Here is a 25,995-nt window from a genome sequence, read left to right on the forward strand (position 1 = left end):
CAAATTTCATTCCACTTAATGTTGACCCATAGGTCCCTTAAGCTATGTTTACTTTTTAAAAATTCTTTTTTGTTTTTGCTGCTCTTTGAGGATGAGTTCCACTGCCCTCTCTTCCAGCTCACTGATTTTATCTTGTTATCATATGGTCTGATGTTGAACCCTTCTTGCACTTTTCCGTTTAATTATTGTATTCTTCAGTTCTATGATGTCCATTTCTTTCTTATATTTTCTATATATTTATTGAAGTTTTGCTGTGTTCATTCATACTTCTGAGTTTGGTGAGCATCTTTATGACTATTATTTTGAACTTGTTATCAGGTAAATTAGTTATCTCCATTTCAATGAGGTTTTTTTTTTTTTTTTCCCCCCCCTGGGGTTTTAGCTTGTGTTTTCCATTTGGAACATATTTTTCTTTCTCCCAATTTTGCTCAGGTCCCTGTGTTTCTATGTATTAGGTGATAAAACAGCTATGTCTCCTTATCTTGCAGGAGTGGCATTGTTTAGGAGATGAGCCTTATCATTTAACCTTGCCCTAGTTTTTGGTTGTCTTTCAAATCTTTGGGATTGTGTAAGCAGCCTGATGTTTTTTTGGTAGGTCCCAGTTGTTGAGGTTGTACCAAGATCTTGAGTGTTACTGGGGGGTGGGGGGGGGATCTTAGTCATCCCCCAGTTGGGGGCCAATTGGAAGCTAGACCCTCAGGTAGCAGCTTTTAAGGTATGCAGATATACACAGTCCTATGGGACTGCAATTGTAGACCTTGCTGGCCTCCAGACCAAGTGATCTGGAGGTGTCCCCTAGTGACAGTTGTAAAATTTAGGGCTTCAGACAAGTATATGGGCTTTTTTTTTTTTTTTTTTTTTTTTTTTTTCTGGAGGTACTGGCAAACTATAGTGGGACATAGTGAGAGCTCATAGGTAGTATCCCTCAGCTCTTGTTTTCTGAGAGCATTTCCATAGACTCAGGATGTGTTATAAACCTGAAGCTATAGATCACGTAGTTAGGCCATTCTCAGAAAAAAGGTTGAGGATATATTTAAACCTGCCAACTATACAATTCCCTGAGGGTGGTTGCCTACCAAGAACTGCCTCTCCAATTGTTTCAGACCCACAGGGCCCAGAAACACAATCCCCCTTGGCCACCAGAGCCAGGCACACAGTGGGTGTCCCCTAGTGAGCTACATGCACCAGCTGCCTTTGATGGTTCCAAAGTGAGGTGGCATGTGGGGGTGGGTTATTTAATCTTTTTAGACTTTAATTTGCTCACTTGTAAAATGAGAATAACCACACCAACAGGGTTGGTGTGGGGGCAAAACTCATCTAATAAAAAGTAGTGCATAACCCTGTGCTCACTTACATAATAAATAAGTATTCAGCAATTATTTGTTTCCTTCCCCTTCTCCAAACTTGATAACTAACTGAGTTTATGACTGGCTAGAGTGTGCACAGCAGGGCTGTAGAAATCAGTGTTCTCCGTGACCGGTGCTGCCCTCTTCTGACTGCCCTCCACCTCTACAAGTTATTCAGACTGGAGACTTGCAGTTAGCTGGGGCAGTAGTCCTGGTTTCTGCTATAAAGATTTTCATTGTGGAAATAGAAGTTTTGGTCCAGTTGACAAAATCTACCATAGGAGAAGGAGAGAGAAGAGATACAATTTAGCTTTAGTAAGTTACCTTTTTTCTTTTTTTACCCCCAGTAAGTAATGTATCTGTGTCATAGAATTAGCTAATGCAGATAACCAAAAAGAACATATTTTAAAATTCTCCAAATCCTGTAACTAAGAGAGAAACACCATTAAACATTGGTTGTACCTCCAGACCTATGAGTATACGCATGCACACGTACACTTGAAATAGTGGGATAATTATACCTTCCTTTTAAAAACATTGACACTGTATCTTTCTATGCCAATAAACATTTATCTATAACATGATTTTAATGGTACAGTAACTAACAGTATCAACTGTTGTTGGATATTTAGGTCATTTCTGGGTTTGGTTTTTTGTTTTTTGTTTTTTGCCTTTATAAACAACGCTGGGATGATTGTCCTTTAATTAAATTATGGTGCATGTGCCTAATTATTTCCATCCTGTTTAGTATTTCGAGGGCATTGTGAATTCCAGGAATTCTCTATTAAACTTTAAATATTTCCCCTCAAAGGAGAAATGAGATAATGTGTACATGAAGGCTGCAGGACAGGCACTAGCATATATTGTTCTAGTAATTACTTGTTCGTTCCCCTTCCAAAACTTTACTCTGAATTAGCAGGAGGGAGACTTAGTATGTTTTCTAGCATGAGAGGAGAAAGGAGAGAGAAATATAATGCAGAAAAGGTGGTAAAGCAGACTGTTATATTCCATATCTTATTTTTTTTTAATTATTCTGATACAGATTTCATATGGAAAATCCCCTCTTTTTTTAAAGACTGATATATTTTATTTATTGGTACATTTTGCTGGTTATAAAATATATAATAGATAGTATGGAAAAACTAGGCAGGCCTAGAAAAAAGAAATAAAAATCACCATATCCACTAATACTATAATATATTTTACTCCCTAATTTTTTTTTGTGCATTTATATGTTGATTGTTTTGTTTCTTTGTTTTTCCTCTTAATATTATAGGAACTATTTTCTCTAGTTAAATATTCTTGAAAAATAATGTAATACTCATTATAGCTGTGCCATTCATTTGATCGTGTTTCTAATATTAGGTGTTCAAGTACTGATTTAGTATTTTATTTTATTTTTTTTAATTTTTTTTTTAACGTTTATTTATTTTTGAGACAGAGAGAGACAGAGCATGAACGGGGGAGGGTCAGAGAGAGAGGGAGACACAGAATCTGAATCAGGCTACATGTTCTGAGCTGTCAGCACAGAGCCCGACGCGGGGCTTGAACTCACGGACTGTGAGATCATGACCTGAGCCGAAGTCGGACGCTCAACCCACTGAGCCACCCAGGAGCCCCTGATTTAGTATTTTAAATATAGCTGACATAAATATCTTTTGTTTGCATCTTTATTTCCTTAAAAGAGTATCCTAGGTATATAATTACCATATCAAAATTTAAACTGTGCATTTTTAAAGAGTTTTTTACATATTATCAACATTCTTTGGGAAAGTTGATTCAGTTTACCAGCCTAATGTCTTCTCCCCACTGCCCCGCCAGTTTTACTGAGATATAATTGATATAGAACATTGCACAAGTTTAAAGTATGCACTATAATGATTTGCTATGTTACATATATTATGAAATGATCACCACAGTAAGTTTAGTTAACGTCCATCATCTCATATAGTTACAAGTATCTTTTTCCTTGTGATGAGAACTTGTAAAGTGTATTTTCTTAGCAACTTTCAAATATACAATATGAGATTGTTAACCATAGTCATCATGTTTTACATCACATCCCCAGAACTTATCTTTTAAGTAGAAGTTTGTACCTTTTGACTCCCTTCACCCAGTTTCCCCACCTACTACCTCCTTTTTAATTTGAAAAAGTGTACATCCTTGTTGCAACAAATATTTTTTACCTGAGCTGTAAGAATATTCTCTGTAGCTTAATCACTGTGAATATGACAAGTCCTCTTGCAGTCATGACGCAGGTCAGGAATTAAACCTTTGCCAGCCACGAAGTCTTCCATGAGTGCCCTGCTCCAATCCAGTTCACCTTCTAATCCTACTAAAAGTAACCATTATCCTAACTTTTATAATAATCGTCTTGTTGCATTTCTTTATGTTATTATCAAAGTGTATATCCCTAGACTATGGTTTAGCCTTGTTTTTAAATTTAAAATTTTTACTTTTTTTATGTTTATTTATTTTTGAGAGAGAGAGACGGAGTAAGCAGGGGAGAGGCAGAGAGAGAGGGAGAAACAGAATCTGAAGCAGGCTCCAGGCTCAGAGCTGTCAGCACAGAGCCCAATGTGGAGCTCGAACCCATGAACTGTGAAATCATGACCTGAGTAGAAGTTGGATGCTTAACCAACTGAGCCACCCAGGCGCCCCCAGCCTTGTTGTTTTAATACGGCATTTGATCTTTTTTTTTTTTCTTCCTAATTTTATTTATTTTAGAGAGAGGCGGTGGGGGTGGGGGTAGGGAGTGTGAGCAGGGGGTGGGGGCAGAGAGAGAGGGAGAGAATGAGAATCCCATGCTGATGGTGTGGAGCCTGATATGGGGACTCAAACTCACAAACCATGATATCATGAGCTGAGCCAAAATCAGAAGTCAGACACTTAACTGTCTGAGCCACACAGGCACCCTGTATTTGATGTGTCTTTTAAGTCTCTCTTAATCTGTAGTCTACCCCTTGCCCATCTCTTTCTTTTCTTGACATTTTATCTGTAGTTTCCCATAGTCCAGATTTTGCTGTTGCATTATGGTATGGTTCAACTTTTTTTCTGTCCTTTGAATTTCTTTCACATGAATTTAGAGGTTTATTCAGATCCAGGTTCAACACCTTTGGCAAGGCTATAGGGGGTATATCAGGAGGGAGGCACATCATTTGTGGCTGATTCTCCTTTGGGGGTATTAGCAACTGTTTTCTGCTCAGCGCCTAGACTGGATTTGCAAAATGGTGGTATTTTAATTTCATGATTTCTTTTTCAGCTGTTAGTTGAACTCTCTCTATAAAGAAACACTTCCTATTGTCTATATTTTGGTTAACCAGCAATCTAGTTTATGTAAGAAAGCCAGGATAAATACTTGGTTCTTTCTTATTAGCCAGTTTTCCTAGTAATGAACTTGCTATCATCCCATGAAGGTGACTAATTTTTTAAAGTATCATTATGAATGTATGTATTTAAACACATTCAACATTTTCTAATCCATTGCAGAAAATATATATATATTTTTAAATGTTTTATTTATTTTTGAGACAGAGACAGAGCATGAGCAGGGGAGGGGCAGAGAGAGAAGGAAACACAGCATCTGAAGCAGGCTCCAGGCTTTGAGCTGTCAGCACAGAGCCCGACGCAGGGCTTGAACTCACAAACTGCAAGATCATGACCTGAGCTGAAGTCGGACGCTTAACCGACTGAGTCACCCAGGTGCCCCAGAAAATATTTTTTTGAAGTTTAAATTTCTCATCTTTGGTCAGGGGGAGGCTTTTCAAGTTACCTCCTGAGTTCTTTTGACATAACCCTAATAATCTTCACTATCTGGTGTGAGGTGATATGCCAGACTCATCAGGAAGTCTTGTACATCACCTGCCCCAGACTTAGAACAAGTATTTCTCCAAGAAGTTCTCGTTTCTGTTAGTAAGAAATGGTATCACAAACCAGGATGCTGAGGATATTTGCTTACTGGGTGTGTCCTGTTTCGAGGTCTTTTCAGTGAATAGAGTTAGGGAATATTTACATAATTTTAAAGATAAAGTACCTCCTAAATTCATACTGGTGCTTTCAATTTCAATTCAGTGCCAAACATTGTTTACATAGCTTCTTCTCAATTACATGTGTGTCTCGTTTCTTCCATGCCGGGAATCCTGGTTCTCAGAGACACAGGGAATGATATCTATGTTCCCTAACTACTTGTTTCCTTTATCCTCCCAGTCCCAGAATAACAATACTAATCCCACCATCACCAGTACTTACTGGAAAGTTTATTTTTTCTCATTTGCTCTCCCCATTCACCCCACTTTACGAATACATTATATTTCTTTACATTGTCAGCACATATAGCCTTGACACATTCTCCCTTTTGAACACATACTCTCCCTTTTACCTCTGACTTCGACAAGCAGCTCTAAGTTTTGTGCTCACAACCAATTCGTATATGGATGTCTTTCTAGACATTATCATTATTACTATTACTATTATTATTATTAATTATTACTGTCTGAAGTTCCCCTCCAAATATTTCAGCAGGGGCTCATGGGAACCATATTCTGAGTATTTGCATGGTAATCAGAGCTTGTGTCCTTTATGTTTGAAAGTCAGTTTGGCTGGACATAAAACCCCTGGCTCACATGTGATTTTCTTGAGTTTCTTAAATATGTTGCTTATTTTCTTTTGGCATAAAGTTTCAAAGGCTAATGATAAATTAAGTTTCTTTACCTTCTAAGTCCCTCTTTTTTACTTGGACATTCAAAGGACTTTTTTTCCTTTTCTTTGAAGTGCAGTTATTGCCAGACTATTGTTTCATGTTGTGTGTTCTGGGTCTATATTCTTGCAATTTTTTTAAAATCTTAGTTCTTAGTATTGTTTCCTTGTTTTGACTTTTTTCTTCAGGACTTCTGTGTTAGCTCCTCCTTGCCTTTCTTCATCATTTGTCACTTACTCTTGATTCTTTCTTATGTCTTTCTAATTTCATTTTGGTTGTAAATATTTTCCTTTTCTCTATTTCTTTTAACTTGATGTCTGCTATGTTTGTTTCTTCTTCTTTAGTCTTCCTGATGTTTTACTCTTATATCTAATATGTTCCCAAATTTTTTCACTCCATTTTTGAGTTTTCTTTTTTTTTTTTTTTAATTTAATTTAATTTAACTTTTTATTTAGGTTATTTATTTTTTCATTTTTGAGTTTTCTAATTCCAACTTACTTTGTTTTTCATGCCTGGTGTTATTTTTTAATGTATTTAGGTTGCTTGAGAAGAGAAATTTCAGTTTTGTGGGACATTTTCGTTGGATGTGTTATGAGTGCTGCTCATTCTCTTTTTAGGAAAGCGTCTGTGCGACTTGACCTTGATCCTTTTCTAGCTCTCATTCTTAGGTGAAATTAGTTTTCCTGAACTATTGGGATGGTTGTTCAGTTAGAGGGCATGGCTCAAGGTAGGTGTACTCAGAGGTTAGAAGAGTTCATTTCACTGAGCTGCCTCTTGTGTTTTTTGCATGTAGCATTAAAAAGTATGAAGTCTTACTTTCTGAGATTTCCTGGCTCTGTCCTGTCTCTCCCACCCAGCACCCTCCCCCCATTCTTTTATCAGAAAGATATTCTCTTCCTTGGTCTTGTTTTGTCTGGACCTTCTCTTCCTTTGTCTCTGTCCTGCTCACCTTTGATTATGTACTTAGCAGAAGTGGTCCCTGGCTGGACTGTTAGGGGAATGCATAAGCGTTACGTTGGTTTGGCCCCTTCAGATCTGCTATAGATCTGTTAGACTCCCCAGCTGTTAGTATGGACAGAACCCTTCCTGGTTTACACTTCCGAGATTGACCTGTTGGGCTGTCCTGTAGTGCCAGAAGACGAAGGCCAAAACCAGAAGCAGAATAAACACTAAAAAGTATAAGGCTCGTTTGTGTATAAGAGATTCAGTGTATAAGGTATAAAGTTCTCCTGTTCTCCAGTCCATCTTATATCCATTACTCCCTCTGCTGCTTCCCACAGGTTCATTGACAGCATTCAGCTCTTGTGGCTCTTGGTGGTATTGAAGTTTCACCGAATGCCTTGTACCCATTTCTGTTTTAAATGATTTGTGTGGTTTTAGTTTTACTATCTGGTTGCTGTGTTTTTTTTTTTTTAATTGTTGATTTTATTGAAATGTAATGCACATGCCATAAAATGCACTCTTTTTAAGTGTGTATTCAAATATTTTTAGTATATTCACAAAGTTCTACAACTATCTGATTCCAGAGCATTTTCATTCTGTTTGTTTTTGTGACTGGTTCTGTGTAGTTTCCACTACCATCTTTCCAGAATATGTTGTAACCAATTTGAATTGAAAGTCTGTCTCTCTTACCCCTGACCTGTTGTGTTTCCACTCTCCAGGAGTAATCCTTGTTAATAGGTCCCTGCCGAAACACTGTTAACTTTGTACTTGTGCCAGTCTTGAATCCAAACTATTTCCCAGACTATCTAGTGTCAGAAAGGAAGCTTGACCTTCTGTGTTTTTTTCCCTAATTTGTTGTTGGTTATGAGTTCGTGAGTTTTGTTGTTTTCAATGGTGTGAGTCATATGATCACTTAATTTTATATAACTACAGTGGCCATTCTAATATTTTTCTCATGTTTTTCCATGAGTTCTCTAAGAAGTTGATTTTTATACATGAGAGGTAGGAGATAGAATACTTCATTTTTAAAAAACAGAGAAAGATTCAGTCCAGAAGAATTAAGTTCTTTCCAGCCACAGCTTATTTTTAAGACCAAATATTTCTCAGTCTGTTCTGCAGATGTAGATTTAAGTATTTGAGGGTAGAGATAGTAATTTATTCTGGTATTCTGTGCTTTTATACTTGTTCCATCTTTTTTCTTAAAAATAATTATGTGGCTAAAATAGAGGCAAGTCATTACGATTGCAAAGCATTTTACAAATATTCAGATTAAATGAGGTGAAGAGGAAGGGAGGTGGAGAAGCATGGTCCAGTAAGAAACTAGATAGATGTTGTCCCTGCACATGGAGCTGGTGATTTCAGTCTAATGTAATAAATTATGTTTGAGTAGAACTTGAAATGTAGGTAGGAAAAAATTAGTGCTTTAAAATGCTTAAGTATCAGGGTGCCTGGGTGGCTCAGTTGGTTAAGCATCTGACTTTTGATTTCAGGTCATGATCTCACAGTTTGTGACATTGAGCTCCATGCCGGGCTCCACACTGAGCATCAAGCCTGCTTAGGATTCTCTCTCTCTCTCTCTCTCTCTCTCTCTCTCTCTCTCTCTCTCTCTCCCTCTCCCCCTCCCTCTCTCCCACTCTCCCACTCTCCCTCCCTCTCTCCCTATCCATCTCCCTCTCCCCCTCCCCTGCTTGCACACTCACTCTCTCAAAAAATAAAACTTAAAATGTTGATCTTCATATATGTAATCACATTTAATTTTTACAACAGCTGTATAAGGAAGTCACGGTAAGAGTGTATCTTCCTGTTTTATAAAGAACATGTAGCAAAGAGTAGTTGTGTTAAGATGTCCCAAGCCATTGAAATTTTCCCATGGAGTTTTCCTATTCATTAATAACGTGTGTCCTCTTTCATGCTATTGGATATTCTGCGGCACTTTTCGATGTATGTTTACATACAATGGGTGTACACTAATTTATGAATTCCTGTGGTGTGTGCTTTTTTTCCCAGGCAAAGGGTGGAGGTTATGAAAGTGAAGATGCGTATCAAAATGCAGAACTCGTTTTTCTGGATATCCACAATATTCATGTTATGAGAGAATCATTACGAAAACTTAAGGAGATAGTGTACCCTAACATTGAGGAGACTCACTGGTTGTCTAACTTGGAATCTACTCACTGGCTTGAACATATTAAGGTTAGGTGTATGTTGTTATTTCTTGTATTATTGTGGAAAATCCAGCAAAGACTTTCTCTGTCCTTTTGTCTGTTTGTCACTTTTCATACAATTGAAATTAAGGTGAAAGTGTCTTTCTATACACTGAAAAATTGCTAGCTGCTTTGATGATTAGAACTACTTCTAAGGTGTGTTGCTTGAGTGAATTAGTTTCCTATACTGTGCATCTGGTTCTGTTGTAATCTATTCTTTCCCTCTTACCACCGCCTCCCAGAATTCTACCCACCATTTTAAAGGACATTATACTGTTGTCTTTCTTTTTGGTTTTAACTCAAGATCAACTTCAGAAGAGGTAATTCTTTTGCAGTGTCTGCATATTTTTAAAAATAACTGAAATTATTTTAAATACCATTTAAATTGACATAGTAATATATTGATCTGCTGAGCAGTTTTCAGAAAATGCAGACTTCTATAGGCACGTACATATTAATATGATGAAATAAAGGGAAAGGAGATTTTTCGTGTTAAGGAGCAGACTTGTACTCACATTAGAATCTCTAAAATTCGGACAAAATTGAAGGCCAATTTGACCTCATGAAAATTAGAGACTATTTTTATTGCCTGATACAGAAAGGTAGCTTACTCTAAAGTTTTATACTGTGCTTGCTGTAAGCGCTGTGACATACATCAAACCGGTAAAGTCAAAGCTATAGGAGCTATAGAATACATTAAGAGAGATCCAATATTATTGCTTTCATAGCTATTCTAATTTGGTGAAGTAAGCACTGTTTAAGTAATGTATAGGACTTCATTTGGCGAATTATTTTTATTTAAATAGATGATGTTGGAATATTTGAAGATTCTTAGAAACAGACCTCTTACAATTTAATCCTTCTTTTCTCTCACTCATACTGTTGATTTGTATAGAACCCAAAGGCACCCTTCATTTGGCTCTTTCATTGTGCAGATTAATAGCCTGCATATATGATGTTTTTCTAGTTCTAAAGGCAAAATGTTATAGATATTCTTCCACTTACAAGAATTCTTTTTAGGAAGGGACTGGTGTTTTTTCTCCACATATTATTGAGATAATCATCTGTAGTAAAACTGTGTTAGTTAATTTTAAAGAAGGAAGCACTTACTTTGTTAAAAATTTCCTTAAAAAAAATCTGTTTTGCAGCTTATTCTTGCAGGGGCTCTTAGGATCGCTGACAAAGTAGAGTCAGGAAAGACGTCTGTGGTTGTGCACTGCAGCGACGGATGGGACCGAACAGCTCAGCTAACTTCCCTTGCCATGCTCATGTTAGATGGCTACTATCGAAGCATCCGAGGCTTTGAAGTCCTTGTGGAAAAAGAATGGCTAAGCTTTGGACATCGATTTCAGCTTGTGAGTAAGGAACCTTGACTTGATCTATCTATCACAGGCATTTCTCATATGGCATGTGAAAACAATGCCTTTTATTCATTAGATACTCATCTAAAACTTACCCCTTTATACTAAACGGATAAACTTCTAGAGGGAACTTTGTTAGTTTTGGAAAGCATTAGGATGTCCTCTCTTGGCTGTGTAGGTCTGGTGTCTGGTTCGGTCCCTTCTGTGATCACTACCAGGGGAAACATTAGATGCCATGCGTTGACTTCCACAAGGTGTCTCTACCATTAAATGCAGTTTGGTTTGGCATGAATGGTTATGGAATTACAAGGCACTTCTAATCTTTCCTGTAGATGTAAAAGAAGCCAAGAATTGTTTAATTATTATTCTTTAAAAATTTTTTTTTTAATGCTTATTTTTGAGAGTGAGACAGAGACAGTGTGAGCAGGGAGGACAGAGAGAGAGGGAGACACAGAATCTGAAGCAAGTGGGGCTTGAACTTGGGAACGGCGAGATCATGACCTGAGCCTAAGTCAGACACTTAACTGAGCCACCCAGGTGCCCCTAATTATTATTCTTAATTTAAGAATACTTCAAAGTAGCAGTGCTCACACAGGAACAGGGTCTTAAAAAAAAAAAAAATCAGGCTGGGACCAAAAGAAGTATCAGAGAAAAAAATAAAACTTTCACTCAGAGTTGGGAATAAAACAGCTTTTTGATTATCCTTCTTCAAGTACTGACACTGTAATGACCATATATATGGAGAGTATTATAGTTAGTTTTATAGAAATGACAAATTTTTGTGCCCTCTATTTGCCTCCACATTTATTTTGATGTTTTTGTTGGTTTCAGATCTGAGTTGGCAAGACCTCAGAGGCCAGACATTCATTGTTGAATGTCTTCTGTGGTATCCCCATGAAATGATTATTTAGTTTCTTCATTAACACCTCCAGAAATCAGCAGTCTCTTCCTCAGGCTATCTGGTCTCACTCTAGAAAGTATACCCACTAGAAAGTTCTTCCTCATAGTGAACTAAAATTTCCTTCCCATTCTCTTACATTCCCCTTTGAAGACAAGAACAAATATAACTGTTTATCCAAATAAGATAGCCCTTCAAGTATTTGGAAATAGCTCTCTGCCCACTTCATGCATAAATTTCAATTCTTCTGGCTAAACATTCTTTTTTCTTTTTTTTTCCTCAATCTTCTCCCATCTTAATCCCCTCTTCACTCAAGTTGTCCTCTGGACTTTGATCATGCCTTACTTCAAGTGTGGTACCCAGAACTAATCACAGTTCCCGAAGCAGAGGAATGGGGTTATTATAGCCCTTTCAAAGGATACTAAGCTTTCAAATTTGCTTTTCTGTTACATTATACTTTGGATTCAATTCCTGTACCTGTTAATTAAATAAACATTCAAGTGGTTTTTAGCTGTGTTTCTGTTAAAGACTAAATTTGCAATCCGAAAAGTTGGCAACAGTAACCTGGTAGGCCTTGGTTCTCTTGTATTGCTTATCTGTGTTAGTTGTAATCATAGAACTTAGAGAGTGAGCAGTAGGAATACTTTCCCAAAAAAGAGAAACAAGGTGGGGAAAAGTCTAGGTGGGATTGAGTTTGGCAAGAGTGGAGTTTAAGGGGGTGGGAGGAGTTAAGAGAGTCACGGAGAGGAGAGTTAGATTGTCAGAGGTGTTGAAGCCACTGAGAGCTTAGTTCCTGGCAGCATTTTCTAGATTAGATGAAAGACTTTCTGAAAGATGTTTGCCCAGACACTGTCTCTAATGTTAACCTTTACTGTTCTGTGGTTACCAGGGTGTCCCAGCAGTGTTTATAAATACAGATGACCCTTGCACAATGCACAGTGCAGGGGTTGGGGTGCAGTCAAAAATCCACATATAACTGTTGATTCTTCCCCAAAACTTAACTCCTTATATAGCCTATGGTTGACCGGAAGGGAGCCTTACTGATAATGTAATCAATCAACACATTTTTTTGTATGTTGTAGGTATTATATACTGTATTCTGAAAGTAAGCTAGAGAAAAGAAAATGTTATGAAGAAAATTGTAAGGAAGAGAAAATACACTTACAGTACTATAAAAAAAATCCACGTCAGTGAACCTGTGCTGTTCAGCCTGTGGTGTTCAAGATTGACCTGTAACTTGAAAGAAACAGACATTTAAGGATAGTCAGCTCTTTTGAACTTGAATGAAGTTTTTTTTTTTTTTTTTTAAATGTTTTTATTTATTTTTGAGACAGAGAGAGACAGATCATGAGTGGGTTAGGGGCAGAGAGAGAGGGAGACACAGAATTGGAAGCAGGCTCCAGGCTCTGAGCTGTCAGCACAGAGCCCGACGTGGGGCTCGAACTCATGGACTGTGAGATCATGACCTGAGCTGAAGTCAGACGCTCAACCGACTGAGCCACCCAGGCGCCCCTAAAGAATGAAGTTTTAATCAGCCAAAGCTGCCCATGTTCATATAAATGTGACCAAAATAGTAAACATTTCAGACTGTTGGAATTTTCTGTGGATTCCTAAATTGCTAACTCTGGATTCCTACTCCATTTTTTGCCCATAGTTTTTCTGAAAGCAGAATTTGACAATTAAGGGACAGCTGGTAAAGAGGATACACACACCTTGTTAATGTAGGGTGATGCTTCTCAAACTTTTCAATTTCAGGACCTCTTTCCATTGTTAACAGTTATTGATGACTCCTAAGAACTTTGCATATATGGTTTATAACTACCAATATTTGCTGCCATTATAGAAATTAAAATTTTTAAAAATGTTTAAATATTAATTAAAGAAATGATAAATTGTCTTAGTCTGCTTGGGCTTCTGTAACATAATACCACAAACTGGGTGGGTTGCAAATTTCAACAGAAATTTATTTCTCACATTCATGAAGGCTAGATATCCAAGACCAGGGTGCCAGCATAGTTTGGGTCCATTGAAGGTTCTATTCTAGGTTGTAGATTGTCAGCCTCTCATGGTGACCTCACATGGTAAAGAGAGCTAGGAACCTCTGTGGGGTCTTTTTTTTTTTTTAAGTTTTTTTTTTTTTTTAATTGTTTTTGAGAGAGAGTGTATGTGTACATGTGTACATGCATGCACGAGGTGGGGAAGGGCAGAGAGAGAGGGGGACAGAGGATCCGGAGCAGGCCCTGCACTGACGGCAGAGAGCCTGATGCAGGGCTCGAACTCGTGAACTGTGAGATCATGAGCTGAGCCAAAGGCAGATGCTTAACCATTTAAAATTTACTTATTTTGAGAGAGAGAGAGAGAGACAGAGAGACAGAGAGAGACAGAGACAGAGAATCCCAAGCAGGCTCTGCACTGAAAGCACAGAGCTCAACATGGGCTTGATCCCACGAACCAACTATGAGGTCACGACTGGAGCCAAAATCAAGTCAGACGTTCAACCAACTGAGCCACCCAGGCATTCCTGGGGGCTTTTGATAAGAATGCTAATCCCACTTACTGGAGTTCTACCCTTGTGACTAGGAGTTCCCAGACAAATTACTCTTGCCATTATATTGGGCATTATGATTTCAGCATGAATTTTGGGGTACACAGACATCAAACCATGGTACTACTGTATGTTATCCTAGATGATTTTATTTATTTATTTATTTATTTATTTATTTATTTATTTATTTATTACTTTATTTTCACTCTCTACACCCCATATGGGGCTCGACTCACAACCCTGAGACCAAGATACAGACTCCACGGACTGAGCCAGCCAGGTGCTCCCAACCTAAATAACATTTTAAAGAAAACTAACTATATTTTCCGAAACAACAACAAAAGAATTTATTGCAAAGAGTGGCATTGTTTTACATCTTTTGCAAATTTCCTTCAGGTCTGGCTTATTAGAAGATGGCTGAATTTCACAACTACTTCAGCATTCAGTTTTCTGCAATGTTGCTGTTGCTTGAAGGCAGTGAGGAAAATCTGACTTTTGAGGAAAACCACACAGAGATATGTAGGTTCAGAATCAGAGAGTGTCCTCATAGATTTTTATAGGGAATTGTGGATATTCTTTTTTTTTTTTTTTAATGTTTATTTCGAGTGAGAGCACATGCGTGCACAAGAGCAGGGGAGGGGCAGAGAGACAGGTAGAGAAAGCATCCCAAGCAGGCTCTGCGCTGTTAGTGCTTAACCTACAGAGCCACCCAGGCGTCCCTGGATATTCTCTAATACTATGCCAAAATTTAACAACTGCTAATTTCTTCTATGATCCTTGTAATGTGGAGTCCAAAACTAAATCCATGAGGTTTTCACTGTTTGTTCCATTAAATTCCATTGGTCTGTCTTGTACTTGGAATACATTTTTTCTTTTACCCATGCGTGATTCTGTAACATCATGTATTGGTTCTTTGGAAAGTACTGGCTTACTGACTTATCCAGCTCTTCCAATGTTAATGAATTTCATTACATAATATCATAATATCCCATTTGTTAATATCACCAATGATTATCAGCAAAGTTTGTATAGCATTAAACTTATTGTGGCAGGTAGTTTTCCACAAATCTAATTTGCGCTCAAAGCTTGAATTTTGTCATCGTTTTTCTCTTTTTTTTTTTAAATTGTTTTTAATGTTTATTTATTTTTGAGACAGAGAGAGACAGAGCATGAACGGGGGAGGGTCAGAGAGAGGGAGACACAGAATCTGAAGCAGGCTCCAGGCTCTGAGCTATCAGCATAGAGCCAGACGCGGGGCTCGAACTCACTCACGGACTGCGAGATCGTGACCTGAGCTGAAGTCGGACGCTTAACCGACTGAGCCACCCAGGCGCCCCTGGTCATCGTTTTTCTTGAAATGACGCATTCATTTTGTACATTTAAAATAAATGTCTGTGGGATATTCAAGTCTTAATAACCATAGTTCATATATTAGTTGTTCCTTCAAGTTAAAATGACGTTCCATGAAAAAGTAGTGTTTGTATCATCTTCAATTTACACTAGAAGAACATCATGCGTATTTTCCACTTTGTTACACAGGACGTTAAAAACAAAACAAAACAACTGTCCTTAAGGGGAGAGATTTTTTTAAAAAAATTTTTAATGTTTATTTATTTTTGACAGAGAGAGAGACAGAGCACAAGCAGGGGAGGGCAGAGAGAGAGGGAGACACAGAATCCGAAGCAGGCTCCAGGTCCTGAGCTGTCAGCACAGAGCCTGATGCGGGGCCTGAACTCGTGAACTGTGAGATCGTGACCTGAGCCGAAGTCGGACGCTCAACCTATTGAGCCACCCAGGCGCCCCAAGGGGAGAGATTCAATAAGCTTAATTTTTACTGCTTCATCAGGGAAACTGGCTTTTTCCCCTTTCACTTAACGGCAAGTGTGTGGCAAGGGGGAATATAACACTGCTAGTGCAGCTTGACCGCAGTGCCTTGCTTCATTTCCCCTAAAGTCCCCGAAGTTTTATCCTTCATTGCTTTTGCACCATTACTACAAACGTCAATGCACTGAAAGAGGCAAATAATGTCTTAGTATCATTATGAAAATAGTTTGGACCTCACAGAGTTCCCCAGCTCCCCACGTGAGCCCTAGAAATCTATGGACCATATTTTTAGAATCCCTGCTTTGGAGTATAGAGGTCCGTTTCAGTCATCTAGGGCAAAGGTCCTTAGAAGAGAGAAAAAAAAAAAAAATAACAACAGAAAGCAGGTGAGTACATGCTTGGAAGGTAGATGTCAAGCATTCTTTAAGGGTTTTCGAAAGTTTGTGTTAACGTGATTCTTCTTGATAAAGACGGATGAGACCTAAGATACAGCAGAGTATCACACACTGGCCAGAAGTGTTAAAGGAGGAGGTTGCTTCCTGAGGCTTTTGTACAAGTGACTGTTAATATTTAGGGAATATTAAATCTCTGGGACGAAACATCAGGTTCTGAGATCTGACTGCTGCTGTCTCTATTACTAACTGTTTAGATTTGGGTCTCATTTATTAAACAATGTTGTATTCCTGTGACAAGCATGTCAGAAAATAATCTGGCAGTTTGTACATCATAATGGTAATAGAGACTTCTATCTGGTAAAATTATGAGTGATTTCTATTTTCCTTGCTGTGACTCTTTTTAAGAGTTTGAACCTTAAAGAATATTGAGCCAGTATTACTTTTATTGGAAAATAAAATTATTTCCATGAAAAAGAAAAGTCCCACAAGCTCATTCAGTATTTCATTTTGCTCTTTCTCCTTCAGAGACTTGGCCATGGAGATAAGAACCACGCAGATGCAGACCGATCGCCTGTTTTTCTTCAGTTTATTGACTGTGTCTGGCAAATGACAAGACAGGTAACTTATCTAGGAAAGTCATTCTTCCATCTTTCTTTTAAGCCATCCAGAATTGGGAGATTTGGTCAATGACTATCCTACATTTCATGTAAAATGGAAATTCTTGTAAGATTTCTCGGTAAGGTAAAGAATATCATTTGCAGATAGCAATAAAACTTGACAGTTTGATCCATTAGCACTTCAGCCAGAAGAATCAATAATAACCCAAGAGGTTTCCTCCCTCATTTTGCACAAGTAGTTAAGTCATGGCAATATATTTACTCAGAAGCTCATCTATACATTGCTAAGAACGGTAGAGGTAAAGAAATGAATAGGCTAGGTAACTCTAGCAAAATAAAATCCTATTTTAAGTAATTTTAATGGAAAAATATGCTCATTTAAAAAAAAAAATTTAATGTTTATTTACTTTTGAGAGAGACAGACAGAGGCATGAGCGGGGCAGGGGCAGAGGGAGAAGGACAGGGAGACACAGAATCCAAAGCAGGCTCCAGGCTCCGAGCTGTTAGCACAGAGCCTGACGTGGGGCTCAAATTCACAAACTGCGAGATCATGATCTGAGCCGAAGTTGGATGCTTAACCGACTGAGCCACCCAGCTCCCCTAGTAATTTCGTTTTTATTTTAAAAAAATTTTTATTAAAAAAATTTTCTTTTTAATGTTTATTTCTGAGAGACAGACAGAGCATAAGCAGGGAAGGAGCAGAGAGAGAGGGAGACACAGAATCCAAAGCAGACTCCAGGCTCTGAGCTGTCAGCATAGAGCCAGATGCGGGACTTGAACTCGTGAACTGCAAGATCATGACCTGAGCCGAAGTCGGGTGCCCAACTGACTGAGCCACCCAGGCGCCCCCACCCCCCACCCCAAGTAATTGTAATGGAAAAATATGTTTAGATGTTTAGAGCTGCCAAAATTGCCAAAGGCAAAATTCATTACTCCACAAGTTTAGGAATAACAGACCCAGGGGATACAGAAACACCAAGATCAGACCATTCACACACAAGAAAAGGAGATTTGGGGAGAAATCTCAGAAAAGTGGTAAAGTGGTAAAGCAGATAATGCCATAATGGATTAGAAATATCTAGTTCTGAATATTGTTTTACCTAATTTTAGGAAGTGTTACAAATTATCTACCCATATGTGGGGATGAATATGCTTGAAAAAAATGTGCTAATTTTATTTTTGTTTATGATACTCAATTCGCAGTTTCCTACAGCATTTGAATTCAATGAATATTTTCTCATCACCATTTTGGACCATCTATATAGCTGTTTATTTGGAACATTCCTCTGTAACAGCGAACAGCAGAGAGGAAAAGAGGTAAAATATGAGCCATGACCCTCCCCCCTTTACTCCCAGTATGTGTGATGTTTCCTAGACTAGGGTGGATTCTCTGATAGATTTCAACTTAACAGTTCTTTGGGATGATGTCTTTGGCCATATTTTCTTTCACATGTTGTAAGGTCCATATATCTGAACCTGATTTAGTTTTCAAGTACCTCTGTTACAAGGCGGAAGGTACCAGCTAGCTGTCAGGTGAGTTTATGGGTAAAAGTAGTGCCTGAACTGAAGTTCTGTGTAATCTTCGGAGCACCAGTGCTACTCGTTAGTCCCTACAGGATGGAAATCCTTCCAAGCAGGTACAGAAAAATGCTGTTAGCAAAAAATATACATATGAATGAACGGACAGCTCAAATCCCCAGATGCCTTCTGCATACATATGAGCCATCTCAGGTTTTTTTTTGTTTTTTTTTTTTTTTTAATTGTAAAACAATACTGTAAAACATCCAAACACTGAAGAGATACTATGTAGAAAGTGTATGTTGCCCCACTTCACCAGAGATAATCACTGTTAAGTGGTCGGGATTCTTTAGAGGAAGCTGTGTGACGATTACATTTCAAATTTTACTTCTGACTTCCTCAAAATACATCTGTCCTGTGTATGAAATTCCAAATCATCTTGGTGTCTCCTTCTGCATCACTTCACTCTAAAAATGTGGTTGTAAACGAGTTTATTCAGGCTCTTCTCTAAAGCATCGTGGCAGAGTGCTTGCTCTGGAGCCGGGCTGCCTGGGTTGAGATCTTGGATCTCTCCCTTACTGTGCAACCCTGGGCAGGTTAATTTCTGCTTCGGTAAATTAGGGAAAATACTATTGTGTGAGAGTTAACTAAAATAAACTACAAAGCACTACAGTGACTGCCGTGTAGTAGACCGTAAGCTCCTTGAAGACGGATATTAAAAATTTTGTTACACCGTATCTTCAGTGTCCAGCATGCAGTCAGTATTCCCGTGCATGGGGACCACTCAAGAACTTACCAAATGTTAGCTAATTAAAAATACCTAGGTTCCAGAGATCCTTCTCCTCTCTTGGGAGCCTTGAATGGAATTTAACTCTATCTTGATTTTTGAAAAAGAAACTTTTTGGGGGGAGATAATTTGTAGTCCATAAAATTAAAATGAAAATTTAAGTACTTTTCAGAACATCTACAGAGTCGTACAAGGATCAGCATCACTGACTTGAGAACCTTGAAAAGGAACCCTGTACCCATTTGTGGGTACTCCCCAGTCTCTTCTCCTAGTCCCTGGCACACCCTGATCTCTGGACTTGCCTCTTCTGGATACATCATATAAATGGACTCATTCACAATGAGGCCTCTGTGTCTGGCATCTTTCACTTAGTGTGTTTTCAAGGTTCAGTGTGTAGTGGGTAGCAATACTTTATTCCTTGTCATGGCCAAATATTATTCCATCATATAAATGTGCCACATTTTTATCCATTCATCAGTTGATGGACTTTGGATTGTTTCTTCCCATTGGCTGTTATAGTGAATAATGTGGATTTGGACGTCTGTGTCCAGGGTTTTGTGTGCCTGTGATTCTGTTCTCTTGGTATATACCTAAGAGTGGAATTGCTGGTATGGGGCTTATCTAACTTTCTCATGAATTGCAGGGTTTCCCAGTACCCTCTGATTTTAATGTAAGCAGGGCTTCTCACTAAAGTGTCCCTGTTCCCTCCCTCTAGAGAGATTTTAATCATCAAAACTACCTATATTTCCTTCTTACAGAATCTTCCTAAAAGGACGGTGTCACTGTGGTCTTATATAAACAGCCAGCTGGAAGACTTCACTAATCCTCTCTATGGGAGCTATTCCAATCATGTCCTTTATCCAGTAGCCAGCATGCGCCACCTAGAGCTCTGGGTGGGATATTATGTCAGGTGGAATCCACGGATGAAGCCGCAGGTATATGCTCTTAATATAGTCAGTGGGGGTTTTCATCCATTCAGCTGTATCCGTTAGCTTTGTCAACTTCAAAGCAACTAGAAAAATTGGGTATATTTAAAACCTGCCTTTTTCCTGTTAATAGTTATAATTGGGTAGTAGAAAGAGCACTACATGGGGGAGTGCGGGTGGGTCATCAGTATACTGGACTCTTACCGAGTTTGCTCATATGGTCCTGGAGGAGACACTTGTCTTTTCTTCCCTCCTCTGTAAAGTGAGTGTGCTGGACTGGATATCTTCTAGGCCATTTTAATAGGTTTGAGGAAATGGCTTTAGGAAAAAAGCCTGACACAATTCTGGTCCATTTTGAAGCAGGTTACGGAATATATACATACTACTTAGAACTGCTTAAAAGACTGAAACTCTACAACTAAATGATAGGAGATCTTGAATTTTGGCCTGTAGGTTTTCTTATTACTTCTCTGTTGTATTAGTAAGTGCCAGTTTCAGGGTATTCTGTGGAAACAGTTGGGGGGGCACCGGTGTCGTCAGGGTCCAGCTAATTCTCGCCCATATGCTGGAAAGGTGGGCGTGGCCCCACAGCTGAGAACGTGCAGCCTGCAGCATTCAGGGAAAGACCTGTATACTGGAATGATTTGACTCGGGTTAGCTTACGATTGCCTGGCTGAATGATTTGACAATGTTTTTGTCTTGTAGGAGCCCATTCACAACAGATATAAAGAGCTTCTTGCTAAACGAGCGGAGCTCCAGAAGAAAGTAGAGGAACTACAGAGAGAGATTTCCAACCGATCAACCTCATCCTCTGAGAGAGCCAGTTCTCCTGCACAGTGCGTCACTCCCGTCCAAACTGTCGTGTGAAAGGACCGTTCGAGAGGGGCCGTCGTTGCCATGAACTCTGGATCCCAGTGGCAGCTTTAGGAGCATAAAGTCTTCTGAAGTTAGAACCCACCTGTGAGAGAAATTCAGTTGCTTTATTTATTGTAAATCTCTCCAGGATGGGTTTGGAACTGTAGCAGTGCAGGTGGCATAAGTGAAATAACCCCATATGTAATTACGTGATTATGACACTAATCTTCTAAGTCACCCAAAGAATATTAAGATGCTTCCATACCGGATCCACAGTGGGAACAAGTTTCTGATTTTAAAATCAAACTACAAACCACTCCAGAAATATACCTCTTGATGGAAGAGAACTCACTGGACAGAGGGAAGGAGCATCAGTTTTCACACCAAACCAACACTGAAATTCTGTGGCATTATATATATTGAGCCTCGATGTCATGAAAGTTCAAAATCATTGGATACACCTTTCCCCATCATGAGTTTTTCTTTTTGATAGTAGAGTGATTTACTTTGGTCACCTTTCTGCACCCACACGCTTCACATACGGTATGGCAAAGTCTTGAGGACATTATGATGTTAGTAGTAGTTGAAAACTATTGCTGTTGTTATTCACGTACTTAAGATGTGTTAGGTAGCCGTTCTAAAATGATGCCTTAGAGAGGTACTTGGGGTGGGGGGGCGCGATGGAGAAGAGAAAGCAGTAGCCGTCCAGGATTTCAAAGAATCCTATGCCCTTCGGATTACTTTCCATTGCCCAATTACTAGAAAAATAATGGAACATATTTTACAAGTTCATTATCACTTTATTTCATTTACATTTTTGTGTGTGTGTCTGAATATAGAAGTTAATTGGGAAGTTGTGAGGCAATATTTTAAAAGTTTACTAGGATTGACTTTTTTCCCCTGAAGTCTGTATAAATAGCTTATGGGTGAGAAGTACTACGCTCAAATTTTACATGAAATTATTTTACTACTACTTTACTTCGCAAATTCTGTAATTCCACTGAAAGATTAAGTCTACCAAAGAGCTTACTGCATGTCAAAATGTATTACAGTCTCAATGCCAGTAAAGGAAATACTGCTTCACTGTTCACCTGCCAGTAACAGTTCAGCACTGGTGTAAACATTTGACTCCCTGATATCCTAAGAGCCATATGTTATGTACTGTAACAAAGGAGCTTCTTCTTGGGTCTTTCATTAAAAGAAAACTTCAACTGACTTTTAAACTTTGTCCTTATTCTGTTTGCCTGAAGTTTCTTTTGCAGAAATGTTATTTGGCTAGTTTTCGAAGAAAGGGGTCTCTCAGCACCGGTTCCAAATTGAAATATTCAGTTTGAACCCATTTTGCTTCTAATACCCAAACAGTACTCAAAAATGCAGTATTCTTTCACTTTCTGATTCACCATAGTCTGAACCTTAGCCCCTGTTCTTGCGTCTTGCAGTGAGGAACTAGAATTTCTCTCAGTACATCCAATATTAGCAAAATCAGTACCAAAATGATTTAGTCTTTATGTGATATTGGTTATAAGAAAATTAGTAATGGTATTTAAGTGGCCAGCCTATCAAAGCTAAGTTTTCTATTCCAGATATTTTACAGATTTATTCTTTCCTGCCCATTCTACCTATTTGCTTATTTAAGCCTTTGTCATCTTGGTCTGATACTACATAAAAGAATACAGATGACTGAAGAGATCAAGAATTTCAAACTTGCAGTCTCAGTACCCTCACATCCACTTTAAATTCCATTCAAAGGCCAGAGCAATCTAAATGCAAATCACTTATCATTTTTAAGCCTTCCAGGGGCTTCCTTTCCTCTTCTGCAGGAGCCTCCAAAGTGGAGCACATTTTAGATAATCCATTGGTGGTGATGTCAGCATCACAATGGCATGAGACATTCCTTTCTCTCCCCCTTAACTTACAACTAATTGGACATCCATGACCGAATATGACTGCCTCTGCCTATGACACCAGGACATCCATCTATGCACCTTAAGTCCAAGGAGGCTATGGAGCCAGGGGTGTTGCAGTGGCAGTGAGAGTAGCCACCTCTCTAGCAAAGGCGGTGGAAAAGGGGGTGCGTGAAAGTCTGCTCAGCTGCATGGGCTGCAGCTGGAGGGGTTCGCTTGCCTTTCAGGAACACCCAGATTTCTGAAGAGAGACCTCCGTGACTAGGTAGAGGGAAATTAAAAAGGCAAAGATTGCTGAAGGGACGTGTTTTCTCCCATATGTCCTAGGACTCCATCAAGAGGTCCATCCACGAACCTCTGGGAATCCCTCAGTCTGGGATTGCCCTAGAAGGCTGTGAACATGCCTAAAGCCCCAAGTGCTAACTAAGCACACACCTCCCCCCACTCTGTCTCTAGTCGTTTTTAAATGCCATCTTTTTAATACACACTTCCAACTTAGTCACTTCCACTATGGAAACCCCAAAACTTGTGCTATAGCACCACCTTCTGGAAAACAAATGAAAGTTTTCTAATTGTCAACCTGTTTTACTACTAAAATCAAAGTGAACAAAGCCTTACCTAAGTAAGAAAGGTGTTGCTACTTAAAATGTGGCAGCACAGGCACATTTCATCAAATACTATGAAAAATCATGATAATACAGTATCACAAAAAGACGGTGACAATTCCGCAGCAGGTGCACCCAAAGACATGGAATACTGCAATCTAATAACGAATCCAAAATTCCAGCCTACAAGAAAATGTGGAAAGGCAATCCACTGAGCTTAGGAATAAAATTAATGAACATAAGGAGTACTTTACCAAAGAAACTGAAAATTCTAAAGAACCAAAAAGACAAAATGAGATGAAGAATGCATTAGAAAGCATTGAAAATGGAGCAAGATCTGATGGAAGAGAGAATAAGCAAGCCACAAGACAGGAATTTAGAAATGATTCAGGTGGAAGAGGAGAGAACTGGTATATTTAAAACATGAACATACCCTGAAACAACTATCAGACTCCATTAGAAAAGCCAACATAAGCTTAAAGGGTAGACCAGAAAGAGGAGAGAGGAGGAGGCAGAGAGTTTATAGAAAGAATGGTTGAGAACTTCCTAAACCTGGGGAAGGAACTGGATACACAAGAATACAAAGCTAACTGACCTTCTCCCAGGCACATTATAATGAAACTGTCAAAAATAATGATAAAAAGCCAGGGGGAGAAAAGTAACAAAGGAACCCACACCAGGAGGCTATCAGATTTCTCAGCACAAATTCTACAGGCCAGGAGAGAATGGAATGACATTCAAACAACTTAAAAACTGCCAGGCAAGAATACTCTAAGTGGCAAAGTTATCCAGATATAAAAGCTACAGGAAGATTTCCCAAACCAAAAAAATGTGAGAATTCACCACCACTAACACTGCCTGAAAAGTTGGAAGTAGCTCTTCAAGCTGAAACAATGAAAAGGGCATCAACAGACAGAAATAACTATTTTAGACTATAAAATAATTACAGTATAAAGCTTAAAGGAAAGAGCATTAAAAATAACAACAGCTATTAACATTTACCAATCCACAGAATAATTTGTGAAAAGTATAAAAGGGAAGGAATAAAAAGATGAAATTAAGTAAATGAAGATAAATTTTTATTAGCATACAATGACTCTTTTATCTATGAGATATTTTGCATAAATCTCCTGGTAACCACAAAGCAAAAATCTAGAGCAGAGACCCAAAACAAAACAAAACAAAAAGACTGAGCAAAAAAACCAAGGACAAACACCAGCTTACAAAGGAAGACAGAAAAAAAAAAGGAAAAAGAAACAACGGAGAGAGAGAAAATAACTAGAAGGCAAAAGATAAAATGGCAGTAGCAAGTCCTCACATATCAATAATCACCCTACATGTAAAATGGATTGAATTCACCCATCAAAAGGCACAGAGTGGCCGGATGGGTTAAAAAAAAAAAAGACCCAACTGTATGCTCACTACAGTACACTCATTTCAGCTTTAAACAAATACACAGGCTCAAGGTGAAAGGATGGAAGATGATATTCAAAGCAAGTGATACCAAGGAAAGTGGACATCGTCTTACATCAAGACAGACATCAAGCTAAAAACGGTAAAACTGACAAAGCTCACTAGATAATGATAAAGAGGTCCATACATCACAAAAATATAGCAATCATAAATTACCTGACCACCAACACATACTGAGCAAATACAAGTCTTAAGGGAGAAAGAGATAATAAAATAAGAATAGGGGACTTCAAAACCCCACTAGCACCAAAGTGAAGATCATCCAGACAGAAAATCAACAAGGCAAACACTGGAATTGAACGATACTTTAGAGCAAATAAACTTATTAGACATACACAGAACAATTCACCAAACAAGCAGAATACTTGAGAAATTGTTCTCAAGTGCACATGAACATTTTCCAGGACAGATCGTATGACAGGACACAAATCTTAGCACATTTAGATTGAAATCATACCGATTATCTTTTCTGACCACACAATGGTATGAAACTGGAAATCAACAAGGAAGAAATGAGAAGATCTATAAATATGTGGAAATTAAATAACATACTTCTGAACAACAAATAGGTCAAAGAAGAAATGGGAAAGAAGGAGAGTTTATAGTAATAAACACAGATGTTAAGAAATTAGATCTCAAATAATCGAACTTTATACCTCAAGAAATTCGACAAAGAACAAAGCAGAAGGAAGGAAATAATAGGGGTGCCTGGGTGGCTCAGTTGGTTAAGCATCCGACTCTTCATTTTTGGCTCAGGTCTTGATCTCATGATTCATGGGTTCAGACCCCACGTCCGGCTATGCATTGGCAGTGCAGAGCCCGTTTGGGAATCTCTCTCTCTCCCTCTCCCCTGCTTGGTCTGTCTGTCTTCTCTCTCAATAAATAAATAAATAAGATCTAAAAAAAAATGCAAAAGATGCAAGGATGGTTTAACATATACAAATCAATAAATGTAATACTTACCAATAAAATGAAAGATAAACCACACAATCATTTCAATAGACACAAAAAACATGACAAAATACAACAGCCATTCATAATAAAAAACCATACACAACAAATCCAGAGCTAACGTTATACTCACTGGAGAAAAATTGAA

The 25,995-nt window shown here is 38.5% G+C and overlaps 1 protein-coding gene across 6 annotated transcripts in view; it reads left to right on the top strand.

Annotated features, from left to right (window-relative positions):
• MTMR2 (myotubularin related protein 2) overlaps positions 1-22,129 on the top strand; it is a 116,833-nt gene extending 94,704 nt beyond the window's left edge. For all 6 annotated transcript variants that reach the window (XM_042906999.1, XM_042907000.1, XM_042907004.1 and 3 more), the window contains 6 exons: positions 8,992-9,177; positions 10,337-10,543; positions 16,737-16,829; positions 18,032-18,145; positions 19,892-20,068; positions 20,765-22,129. In XM_042906999.1, coding sequence (XP_042762933.1) covers positions 8,992-9,177; positions 10,337-10,543; positions 16,737-16,829; positions 18,032-18,145; positions 19,892-20,068; positions 20,765-20,926 — 939 coding nt within the window. In that variant the 3' untranslated portion in view covers positions 20,927-22,129. The remainder of the gene's footprint in view (positions 1-8,991; positions 9,178-10,336; positions 10,544-16,736; positions 16,830-18,031; positions 18,146-19,891; positions 20,069-20,764) is intronic.
• The last annotated feature ends 3,866 nt before the right edge of the window (positions 22,130-25,995 follow it).

This window comes from Panthera leo, chromosome D1 (genome assembly GCF_018350215.1).
Source record: "Panthera leo isolate Ple1 chromosome D1, P.leo_Ple1_pat1.1, whole genome shotgun sequence".
Classification (NCBI taxonomy): Eukaryota; Metazoa; Chordata; class Mammalia; order Carnivora; family Felidae; genus Panthera; species Panthera leo.